We start from the raw sequence: 12437 nt of genomic DNA, 5'->3' as shown, positions 1-12437 counted from the left end.
ACTGTTCCTGATACAGGCCAGGATGCCGTTGGCCTTCTTGGCCACCTGGGCACACTGCTGGCTCCTATTCAGCTGCTGCTGAACAGTTGTTGAAAAGAACCCCCAGGGCCTTTTCCACTGGGCAGTTTTCCAGCCACTCATCCCCAGGCCTGTAGCATTGCAGGGGGTTGTTGTGACCCAAGTGCAGGACCTGGCACTTGGCCTTGTTGAACCTCACACAATTGGCTTTGGCCAATCGATCCAGCCTGTCCAGATCCTTCTGTAGAGCCTTCCTGCCCTCAGGCAGATCAACACTCCCGCCCAACTTGGTGTTACCTGCAAACTTCCTGAGGGTGCACTTGATCCCCTCATCCCTATCATTCATGAAGATACTAAACAGAACAGGACCCAGTACTGAGCCCTGGGCAACACCGCTTGTGACTGGCCACCAAATCCATTCACCACAGCTCTTTGGGCCCAGCCATCCAGCTGGTTTTTTACCCAGCAAAGAGTGCGTCCTTCCAAGCTGTGAGCAGCCAGCTTCTCCAGGAGGATGCTGTGGGAAACAGTGTCAGAGGCTTTACTAAAGTCCAAGTAGACAACATCCACAGCCTTTCTTGCATCTGCTAAGTGGGTCATGTTGTCACAGAAGATCAGGTTGGTCAAGCAGGACCTGCCTGTCACAAACCCATGCTGACTGGGCCTGATCACCTGGTTGTCTTGTATGTGCTGTGTGATGGCACTCAAGATGATCTGCTCCATAACCTGCCTCATCCCTGAGGTCAGACTGACAGGCCAGTAGTTCCCCGAATCCTCCTTCTGGCCCTTCGTGTAGATGGGTGTCACATTTGCTATGAAGAAATCTCATCATTATTTACTCCTTCAGGTGAGAGAAGTCTTTGAGGAGTCACCATTTCTTGTTCCTGAGGACAGTGTTAGCATCATGGACGGGTCTTATGAAGGTATGTTTTAGAATGAGGAAGAAGTGAAATCAAAGAATAGTTGGGGGAAGAGAGACATATCTTACGGACATGAGAGTGAAAGAGATATGGTCACTAAACTAAGGGACAACAAAGTGATTCAGTCCTGCATTTCCTAGGAGATACTGATTACTTGGTCATCTGTTAGGCTACATATGTGGATACGCGGAGAGTTTTATGAGTTAGCTAGATGAAGGTTCATCCAAAACCTTCTGAGGTTCCAGAAGAGAACTTCTTCTCAGACAGAGGTATGCAGGCCAGCCAGCTGAGGCCTGCTCTTGGGAGCTGGTAGACAGAAGACGGTGTCCTCCTCTCAAAGGCTACCTGACAATAAATAGTGAGCTAGGAAGCTTATGCAAAGTGCCTGGTAAATTCTGCAGTATCAGCATTAAAAATAATCTCTTGTGATTAGCTCATCAATTTTTGGGGTTAAGGTTGGAAGCATTATGAATATTAGAGGAGAATGAAGGCTAATTGGCAAATACTGAAAAATTAAGTAATGAAATTAATAATAAAAAATTTAAAATATATTCTGATTGGAAAAATGCAGCTAGTAAAGCAGCAAAGGGAGTAACCTAAAATACAAGCAAAGGGAAAATACATTGTATATTTGGAGCGAGTGATTCTGTAATAGAGCACAGCGTAGCCTGCCAAGTGTCATTTCAAGTCCCACCTCTTCTGCTGTCACACATTTGCCCGTGTCTGGTGAGACTCCTGCCAGTGTCAAGCAAGCCGCTGGAGTCAAGAGGAGTTGTTTGTGTGCCACTGGGTGCTGCGACGTCTGTGGTGTAATGGCAGAAACCACAACATTAACCGCAGGGCAGTGTGTGTACAGTTTTGAGATGAGGAATTGAAATGTGAGGGGAGGCAAAAAATGCCCAAGGAAACCTGTGCATTGTGTCCGCTCTTCTTTGCATATCGTTTGGATAATAGACGTTGTTTGTGCGTTGCATCCAGTTGCGTGGATATTACACACGTTCTGCCTACCCCAGCGTGTGCGATTTTAGTGAATCAGTAATGCACCGTATCACTGATCATAGGGTTGAATTAAACTCTGAAGTATGGAGTGCTTACATTTAATTAGTAATGATCTCCAGGTAAGTAATTAACATGTGGGGGGGTGGTGAGGGTGGGCAGGAAGTTGTGAGCATATTCAGTGTTGACTTCCTTTTTTTTTTCCTTTTTCGCTCTTTGCAGGAATTTTAGCCTGGATCACTGTGAACTTTCTGACAGGTAGATAATTCTGTATAACTTCTCTCTAAATATGAACTTGAGCTTGTTCTGTGGAGGTGATCACCCTGAGTTCCTCTGCCTTGGTTGCCATGTCCTGCTTTTCCGCCCCACTGTGGCATCAGTGCTAAAACAGTGGATTCTCTTGGGCAGACTGTGTTCTGCTTTTGTTTCTTGGGAGGTGAAAGTGGAATCAAGGAAGAAAGTCCTATGAAAGTTTTCCTAATACCTTTTGTTTGCCTGCCTTTTCCTTGTGATGTTTTTTGGTTTTGAAGGCAAGCTCAGCCCTCCCGTGTCGCTGCGATAACTTGGCAGCTGCCTGAACATGCCTGCAGTATTTCGCACTTCTGAGCGTGCTTACGTTTGCAGGGCAGCTGTCTGGCCAGAACCAGCGTACCGTTGGGACTCTGGACTTGGGAGGAGCCTCAACCCAAATCACATTCCTGCCACGGTTTGAGGTGAGGAGCAGTTAAATTGCACGGGTTGAGACTGCAGGGCCAGTGGAGAGACCTGGGTGCTGCTGTGCTCTCTGATAATCATTTTGTTGTCACTGGCGCAAGCAGAACATCTGTGGTGTACAGAACATCTGTATATTTCTGTTCCCTTTGACATCAGCAGTTGGCTGAGAGACACTTGCAAACAAAGGAGCCTGGATAACAAGGAAGAAAAAAGAAAGAAAGCAAATGGGTAAAAGCAAAGAGAAACAGCTCTTGTTTTCTAGACCCAGGCTGGGAAAGCCCAATTGATGTAGACAATTATTTTGTATTAATAAACACAGAATGTTTCCAGGGAGTATTCTTGCATATTACAAGAAATTTAGGATCTGCTCTGTCGTGGCTAAACCGCAGTGTTTTTTGTTTGTTTTTTTTTTTTCCCCCCAGTCTGATAGCAGATCCTCACTAAATTTTGGAAGGGGATGTCTCTTGGGGTAAACATCATTTATAATAGCACAGCCAATCCCTTTTACCAATTTCTTCTCATTTGCTTTGAGAATTCCCCCCTCTGCCTCCAAGTCCATCCCTGATGGGTATGTCAGACATTCTGTACCTCTCTAGAAACAGTTTGAGCTGGGATACAAGTCTAAAGTTTGCATAGGACAATTACATGGGTATGGGAAGGGCATGCTGTACCTTGACGTTGTGAAGTTGGTTTTGTCCCCCTTCCTGAAGGAGTCCTTTGTTTAACATTTTTTTTGCTTACAGAAATTTAGGTTCTCAGAAGGTGTTTGGGGACCGCAAAACACATGGTTTTCATATCAGCATATTTGAATTCTGCAGTGGTGGGTCATGCTGAAACATGACGTGCAACCTTATCCTGTTCAGCAAAGCCTCAGGCGCTCTGGACTTGCCCTCTGTTTTGTGTTGATAACACCTGCTGGAGTGGGCACTGGACCAACAGGAAAGGGTGTTGCATGTCAGGCTTTTGGAGAATAAATAGAGCTGTGTGGTGGGCTGAACTGCAGCTCAGGATTCAGTCGTCTCCTTAGAGCCTTGCAGGAAAAGGCCCTGGGGATTTGCTGCTGGCCAGGACCCACGGTGTGAATTGGGAGGGCAGTGTGGAAGTCAAGGTTCACGTTGCCTGCTTGCACGCTATGCCTGCTTCTTGCCTCTGTTGTCCAGTTCATACGAAAAAGCACACGCATAGTTCAGTGTGTTTCTGAGGAGTTTTTCCCATCTGATGGAATTAGCAGGGATTTCCCCCTTTGATTTGCAGAGGGACCTTTTTTCCCTTCCTGCAGTCTGAGGCTGTCATGTGTTTGCTCCTGTATTGATTTTGAACAAAGTACTGAAATAGCAAGTTGTTTTTAAGCTAGTGTTACGCTTCTCCTGGTATTATCGCCAAAGTGATAAGCAACTGAAAACCAGTCAGTTATTATGAAATGATCTGTCTGGGGCCTGCCTCGTTTGGCAGGGCTGTGAGGATTTCTACATTTTTGTGAAAGTAAGGCATGAAAAAAGCCAGTGGTTTTCTCCAAACAATTTTTTTTTTCAGGATCTCTCCCTTTTAAAAGTTTTTGTGATGTAAGGTTTAGGAACAGAACTCAAAATGTGACAGAGTCTGGGTATGTGGGTCAAGGATGTGACTGCCATTCCAATGAAAATCTACCTGAGGCCCAAAACAAATTTCAGTTTGTATTTGCTCAGGAGAAACTCAAGCTGAATACTGCCAGATCTCTTTCAGCTTCGAGCAGGCTTCTGTCTAGGACTTTGCATTTCCAGATCTGGGTTACTTTGGCCCTGTCTGCTTACTTGAATGTTGACTGCAGGAGCTCTGCAGCCTCAGTTTTCTCTGAGGTTCTGCTGCTTGGCCCTGAGTGACAGAGGGTCTGATGTGAATGCACAGGGCCAAGAAGGAACAGGAGAATGAGGTCACTGGCAGAGGAATGACAGGAACCGGGATTGAGATCTCGGGGACTGGAAACAAAGGAGCAGTAAATGAGCCCTGAACTGGGCTATTGTGTGGCCTATACTTTATTTTTTCATTTTCAATCCTTCTGATTTCCTGCACCGAGGTGTCCAGTCTGACATGCAAAAGTTTGTAGCACTTCTAGCGCAGCTGCCCTCGGTGGACACTCCGTATATAGATGAGCACGTAAGCACTCGGAAAAATTCAGGTATCCTCCATTAGGAAGTATTTTCATCCTGATCCATTGCGCTTCCCTGTTCTACACTGAAGTAACAAAAAGATGCATATAAATAAAGTCAGTGTTGAAAGCTGCAGGTATTACAGCAGTGGGCACCTCTGGAAAGCTGTTCTTCATTTTCAAAACAGATCAGATGAGTGTGCAGTAAACCCTATGGGTATATCTGTGATGTTACATCGAATTTGGTTATTTTTTTAATTGCATAATAGAAACTAAAAGATTTCTTCTTTTACTTAACTTTTAGGAAACTTTGAAGGAAACCCCTGGGGATTTTCTTACCTCATTTGAAATGTTTAATAGCACCTACAGGCTCTATACCCACAGGTGAGAGGAGCAAAAAGGCTGCTGTCTCCACTAGGAAAAGCAGTCTTTCTGCAGCCCGGGAGCTAACCACAAATGGCCATGTCATCCTGTCACCAGCTGCTGGGACCGCGACTTTTTTTACCAGTTTTCTTATCTGCTTGAAACGTTAGCTGCAGTAGAACATGACATTACTTGACGGGAAACGTGCCAGGATCATGGTTAATATCGCTGCAAGGATATTATCCTTAGTTAATAGTCAGCCTGTCAAATGAAGACAAAGCATTATGAGTCACTGCATTTAAAGAGAATTCTTATTTCTAGATTCGAGTCAAATACTCTGGACCAAGCCGAAAGGTGGAGATAGTGCCAGTAGTCAGAACTAAACCTGGTCAGAGGTCCAAGAGGACCTTCCTGAGAGTTTTTCCTTCTCAGTTCTTAGTTTGAAACGGCACATCTCATCAGCAACTGGACAAGTAAAACCTAGACTGATGTAAACCCAAGGGAGACAACCACAGGCAGCTGATACAGACGGTGGAGCACAACAGATTCTTGAACCAACTGAGGGGGATAGTTGGTCTGGAATAATATAATTGTGCTTACTTAGTTAAGCTGACAGGTTTCTGAGATGTCTGCAGGGAAATCCAGAGAGTATCTTCTACAGTCCAATGAGAACTTGACCATGTATAATAGAGAGGTGGTCTAAGCCTGTTACTAGTGGGCTGAAGATGATTATCTATCTCAGAGAGTTACAGAATATGCTTACTTGACAGCAAAGCTGGTTTAATAGTCCTCCTCTCCTGCTGCTTACACTTACTGATGTAAAGGATTGCTGAACTCGCCAATACAGCCCATTAGTTCACTTAAAATAATAGGGGTTGAAAATCATCTCCTAAAAAATGAGGTTAGTTTAACTCTGATTATTCTGTAAACACTTGTACTGACATGCCTGAAGGGAGAAGTAGCCAAACAGAGGGAGTGAAAGGCCACCAGGTTTTTTAATCTAGTTGTGTTGCTGAAGCCAGCAGCGTGTAATGACGTTCTCATAAATGCTCTTCACATCCAAGCTCGTAACGAGCTTGTAACAACAATCTGTGGAGTCAAACAGAAGGGAATTTCACACAAAGGCACAGCTCCCATTTAGTGGGAGGTTCTGCAGTTCTCATTAGTTCTGCCCTAAGAGCACGTGGTCTCGTGTGTGACAGAAGAATGGCCGTCCTGTTCCCCGCGCACTCCTCACATAGCCCGTTCTCCCTCGTTCTAAGGCTGCGCGTTTCTGCTTTTTCACGACCGTCTTGCAGAAATGTCATGTCAGCTCTAACCACTTTCTGCAGCTCTAGATTTACACCTTTTACAGCGCTCCGTAACTCTGGGGGGTGTGTCACTGTCTTCGTACTTGGAATTGTTCTGGCAAAGGGAGCTCTCTGTTTTAGAGAGGGCAGACTCATGGGAAGCAGAGGAAGGAAATTTGGTTTGGGTGTTCCAGGATTTAGGAAGAGGCTGTGGGTGAAGCATACCAGATATGAAGGAATTAAAACTGTTACATCTGTCTTTGTTTGCAGCTATTTGGGGTTTGGACTAAAAGCTGCCAGGCTGGCAACTCTTGGAGCTTTGAATATGGAAGGTAAACAAAACATGCAAGATTTTTGAAGAGGTGGTTAGACTTAGCCTTGTGTCAGCAGCCCATTTCACGGGTCTTCGCTTTTGTATCTCATGCTTTTCTATGTTTTCACTACTGTAGAGCTGTCTGTAAGCAGCCTATGGCTTGTTAAGGAGTTGCCTTGTGAGACAGCTGCTTTTCCCTGTTTCAGGGTTCAACCAACAGTGAGACTGAGTGCAGAAGGCAGAAATGCACCCATGGCAATATCCAAACTCCATACAGACACGGCCAGCCTCAAACTCATGCCTAACAAGCATCCACAGAAGCACAAGCAGCACAAATAGATCACTTTCCTAAAGGTTGCTGCTTAGGCCAAACCCACTTTCCAGGTCTCCCTGGTATCTACCTGGCCCACTCTGTCCCCCCAGACCTCCTGTTGCAGTCACTGACTAGCCTACCTTGAAGCCCATGAGCACCTCTCTCCCACGGTCACTCACTAACCTGAGTGCACACTCGCAGTCCCAAGTCTTTCCAGGCTGACCCGTAAGCCCCTCCAGTCTTCATGCCCAGACCTGGGGCCTTTTGTCCAGCCTCTGGCTAGGACCTGGGGTCCTTCCACCTTCTGGGCTCTTACTTGCCAGCTGGAGGGACTTGGGTTGACTACTGGCATGTACTGAAATGAAAAACAGTTGGGATTATGGTTTAAGGAGACAGGACAGACTGCAGTGATTGGTCACAAGGCTCAGCCAGAAAATCATACTGACCAGCTGCCTGCTTAGTTGGGATTGCTGCCTTTTACAGTCCCCTCCATTTCCCCATATGGGTGCTTCCCTGATCCCTTGATATTCCTCCTTTTCCTACCTTTGAGCCTTCCCCTGAACATCCCATAATAAGTTCTGCACAGTCCCACAATCCCCCTCAGTCATTCTGTAAGAAGTTTCCTTTTTTTGTGAGCCCTGGCCTGGCCTCAATAATCACGTTTTCTTCTCATCTCACCCTTCAAGGCTGCATCTGACAGTGCCCGTAGTGGCCGTTGATCAGGGGCTCTGGGAGTTTGTCTTCACTGCTCGGTGGCTTTGTTTGTCTCGGTTATCTGCTGCTTGTCAGGGCTTGTGTGTCTGCACGTTTAATTTATTACCTGTCGTTTCTTGTCTCCTGTGGTGAACAGCCATTATCCAGATATCCTTGTACAACCCAAGGTGCAATGAGCCTTGTACTTGTTAACAAATGCCAAGCCCAGCTGCTCTGCAGCTTGCAGGACAAAAGGGGCACAACTTCTCCAGACTGAGACTGGTCCATAATTCATAATCATGTGCAGCATCCATCAGTTCAGGTTTCCTTACTTGTGCTTAAAGACCTTAATGAAGTTCTTTCAGCCTTTTCTTTTCTGGTTCTGCATATTGATTGATCTTTGTGTTAAATTTTGTCCTTTCTGACTGTTCCCTTCTGGTTTCATTCCAGCTGCGGATGGACAAATGTTCCGCAGTTCCTGTTTGCCAAAGCAGCTGGAGGCCGAATGGCACTTTGGGGGAGTGAAATACCGGTATGGTGGCAACAAAGAAGGTAAGCTAAGGAGACTGCTTTCTTCTTGTAAGAAAGTCATGTCTCCAGAGTCTGGGATTTTTCTTGGCAAATGCTCCATCGGTTTCCTTGGGTTTTGAAAGATACCTGTCCAGTCAGAGACTTGGACTTGTGACAGAGCCAAAGAAGGATCTGAGGCTGCGTATTCTGGCTGTGATGTCTTATTACAAATGCCACCTTTATAGGAAATATTGAGTTACTTGTGCAAATAAGAGAGCTTTTCCTGAGGCTTTAGGCTCAGTACAAAAACTCTGTGTTAGGGTACAATAACGGACAGGCCCAAGTGTATCTCCTTTGTGGAGCTGTTCCTTAAGGTACTGTCCCCAGCGCTGTGTACAGAGGGTGAAGCTGCTGCCGTCAGTGACTAGACTAGACAAGGCACCCTTTGGTCACTTGGGCCCTACAACCGGGGAACGTGAGAGCTGAGCTGCAGATGTGGTGTGTGTGGGGTGGGTTGACAACGTGACGCTGTGATCGGGAGGGAAAGTAAGGTTGTGTCTAGCAGGTGGTAGCAAATGAAAATGGGATTCTGCTGACCATGGACCTTAATGATGGCAGTTTTGCCTGATGAGGAGGAAGCTTTTCCTGTGCCTACACTCCTTCGCTCAGCACGCCTTGCAGATATCGCTGTGCTCTGTTCTAACCAATTACACTTGATGACAGTGATCCAGAGTCCCTGCCTGCATGCAGGTGCCGTGCTGGATTACGGAAGGGATGTCTAAGATCTTCTCACCTCTTCCCAAGCTTTAACCTCTGCTTCTTCCCTTTTTCATCCTATTGCCACTGATTCTTCCATCTCCTGGTTACGCCTCTTTGGCTCACCCAATCTGTGTTTGTCCTGACAGGAGAAACAGGATTCAAGCCGTGCTACTTGGAAGTACTGAAGGTTGTCAAAGGGAAGCTGCACCAACCCGATGAGATTCGCAGGAGTTCCTTCTATGCTTTCTCCTATTACTATGACCGCGCAGCTGACACCAACCTAATTGGTAAATTGATTTGGGATAATCTACTACGTGTGAGCATGTCAACCAGAAGGTAGAGAGAGGAACCCTGGAGGTTGGAGCCATGGGGAGCAGGGAAAAGGAACAGTGTTGAGAAAGAGGGAATGCACAGAATGCCTTCAGGAAGTGAACGAGTATCCATCGGTGCAGTCTGATGTTCAGAGTTCAGCAGATGAGACTCGTGCGCTGAGCTGCAGTTATGCGTGCAGCTCTGTTACCAGCGATCTCACGCCTAGCCCAGCATCCCTGAGGTGCACTCGGGTCAGCTTAGAGAACACAAATGCTTTCAGGTCTGTGACGATGTTTTCTCACCTCTTCCTTTTCAGATTATGAAGAGGGAGGTGTTCTGGAAGTGAAAGATTTTGAAAGAAAAGCCAAAGAAGGTAACTGTCATGAGATTTGGGAAACCAGTGGGGATGAGAAAAAACAAAAATACGAATGTCTATAGGCAGTACATAATGTGAGTTTGACTTTCAGAAAAAGCTGGTTTAACCTTTATTCCACTTGCACCTTCCGTGTCATGTTACTTACCTTTTATTAGCCAACACCTGTAAGCGTTGCGGAAGAAAGCACTGACAGAGCAGGGAAGGGAAACAGAGGGTTAACAGCCTGTCAGTTCTGTTCAGGAGAGGGGGAAGCTAGTTCATAGATGTCAGTACCAAAGAAAGTGAATTTGCTGTATCAAGAGCTCCTCCTGTCCAACCGCAACTCTCCGAGCTTAGGAGAGTGCTGACTGCTGCAAGTCTGTCACCTTAAATCCTTTTAAATCTCTAACAAAACGGGGGCAGAGAGCAGAGCTTGTTTAAGTCTGACAACCTCCTCTGCGTTCGTTCCATCCCCCTGGCTTTTTTCCGGAATGCTTGTCCTAGTTTTGTACCTCCTCCGGTGAAAAAAGAGCTCCTACCTTGTCAGGCTACTGATGCCTAAAACTTCAAACTGAGTTTGCAGAGCAGGATATTGTTGTGATCATCCTCATGATGACTAGCAGACCAGATTTGTAACCAGAAAAGGCTTGATTATGCAGTTCAGGACTGACTTTTTTTTTTTTTTTTCCTAAAAAAATGACCTAAATTCTAATGATTTTTTAAGTCCAAGTTAATCTCCCTAGAAACTGAGATGGTTTTAAGTAGGGAGAAAAGGCTCTGAAGTTTGAGCGTGAGGTGTTTGTTTTCTCCCCTGGATACTGAGAGAGCTCATTGCCAAAGATGCAGCTGTTGTCTAACACCATCAAACCATTTATTTAGCTTTAGAGCATCAGGACAGCAATTCTGTATCCTAAATGAATGCTCCTCTTGCTCACTGCAGTAGTGGAGGGATGCTGCTTATCAGTTTCTAAAAAGCAGCGAGCTCTGCTCTTGCTGCTTGTAGAACTGGACAGTAGGAGCAGGCCTGGAAGATAACGCTTGGTGTAAATCCATTTCCCAGTCATTGTCACCCTTACCCTGGAATCTTGACTCAGCTGCAGCGAGGAGTGGTTGTTCAGGCAACAGCCTCTTTCGTGTCCTTGGAACATGTGGTTGGGAAGAAAAAAATAAACGAAGCTGCCAACCTAGAAGGGGGCTGGAGCCATCCTCGGGAGCTAGACAAGGAAGACAAATGATGCTGCGTTCTTGAAAGAATAATCTACCACCTCCCTGCCAGTTACCAGTGGAGCAGGGATCCGGACTTTAAAGTGGCTATGTGGATTAGGTTGCTGTAATAAGAGATGTACTTAGGGTGGAGGTAAGGCAAACTGCAAGTACTCTGTGGTTTATTCTCCAACATGCTACAGGTGTAGCTACAGGTGTAGCATGTACCACGTGTCGTGTATGCCCGTTAATAGAAGTGGGTGGCTTGTTTTAGTGGGCTTTGGCTTGAGGTCAGTTCAAATGCATAATGTGGATAGAAGTGCCTCTGTTTTGCTGAGCTCCCTTTGTTTTCTTTCCTTTTCTAGTCTGTGATAACATGGAAAGGTACAACTCAGCCAGTCCTTTCCTCTGCATGGATCTCACTTACATCACTGCTTTACTAAAGGAAGGTTTTGGATTTAGGGACAACACACTCTTACAGGTGAGAGAGTTAAATCCCAAAGCCAGCTTCCAAATTTCTCTTATCAATCAACACATATTAGTTCATTTTCCTGGCTAATTTTCTGCTGAGTCTTTCCTGGGTCATTACATGTAATTGCTGTCGTCTGTGCAACATACAGATCTCAAGACCTGTTGGGAACAACTTCTTCTTCCTTTACAGTTAACAAAGAAAGTCAACAACATAGAGACAAGCTGGACTTTGGGTGCTACTTTTCACCTACTGCAGTCTCTGGGAATAACCTACTGAGCTGTGACGTTCCTGTGGACTTCCGAAAGGCTGGGAACGCAAACTGCAACCTCCAGGTACGTTGTTCGGCTGGAGTTGGTCACAGAGCAGAACATGGACCAAAGCTATCGAACAGATCTTCACCAGGACTGGCATCGAGCGTAATGAGAGTTGCCACGGTGTGGTTTGTACTCGTGATTGCCATAAATGATCCAGAAGCTGCCTTCTGAAAGCCACAAGGCCTGAACTCCAGCAGAGCATCCGCAAGGGGCTCGAAGCCAGCTTTCACCAGCACATTGGTATAGCATCCACTGCTGGAAGCACAGAGTGTCTGGCATGTGGTGATAGACCACAGACACGTGACTTGCCCTCCCTCTTTTATTTTAAAAACGCGTAACTTAAGTTTGCTTGTGAGGTGTTGAATACAGAAATTAAAGACGGCATCGACGGCCATTCAGGGAAAGGCGAGCGCCTCCAGATGCTGCACACCCCAGCGGTCCAGGACCCGGCCGTTTGCATAGCTAGTGCTTCGCAGATTCCAGTCGTTCAAGAAGCGGCCTGCCATAAGCACACTTTGGGCACGGTTTTGGGAAAGGCGTTGGCTAAAACATGGGTTGTAACTTCGCAAACATTTCTTTAGGCAGCGGTCGTTCCCTAAGCAGAATGTGTGCCTGGCTGATGTGCTGCTTGTGCTGCCCTTCGCAGGTCTGGGCAGCTGCACCATACAGCTGGCTGCCAGACTGGTAACCTGACTCGTTCCGCACATAGCCGTAACACCCTGCTGTGCTGGCTCAACTGGGCCACGGTGCCAGCTACGGAAACTCCGC

The 12437-nt window shown here is 46.2% G+C and overlaps 1 protein-coding gene across 1 annotated transcript in view; it reads left to right on the top strand.

Annotated features, from left to right (window-relative positions):
- The window catches only part of ENTPD5 (ectonucleoside triphosphate diphosphohydrolase 5), a 21466-nt gene extending 9835 nt beyond the window's left edge, over positions 1-11631 (top strand). The window contains exons 5-14 of the mRNA XM_010158215.1: positions 866-941; positions 2157-2192; positions 2559-2647; positions 5078-5157; positions 6696-6757; positions 8195-8296; positions 9160-9300; positions 9642-9698; positions 11249-11364; positions 11545-11631. Of these exons, the coding sequence (XP_010156517.1) occupies positions 866-941; positions 2157-2192; positions 2559-2647; positions 5078-5157; positions 6696-6757; positions 8195-8296; positions 9160-9300; positions 9642-9698; positions 11249-11364; positions 11545-11631 (846 nt within the window). The remainder of the gene's footprint in view (positions 1-865; positions 942-2156; positions 2193-2558; positions 2648-5077; positions 5158-6695; positions 6758-8194; positions 8297-9159; positions 9301-9641; positions 9699-11248; positions 11365-11544) is intronic.
- The last annotated feature ends 806 nt before the right edge of the window (positions 11632-12437 follow it).

This window comes from Eurypyga helias, unplaced genomic scaffold, assembly GCF_000690775.1.
Source record: "Eurypyga helias isolate BGI_N326 unplaced genomic scaffold, ASM69077v1 scaffold79, whole genome shotgun sequence".
In the NCBI taxonomy this organism is placed as follows: Eukaryota; Metazoa; Chordata; class Aves; order Eurypygiformes; family Eurypygidae; genus Eurypyga; species Eurypyga helias.
Note: the sequence above shows the minus strand (reverse complement) of the source record. Positions and strands in the feature narration are given on the sequence as shown.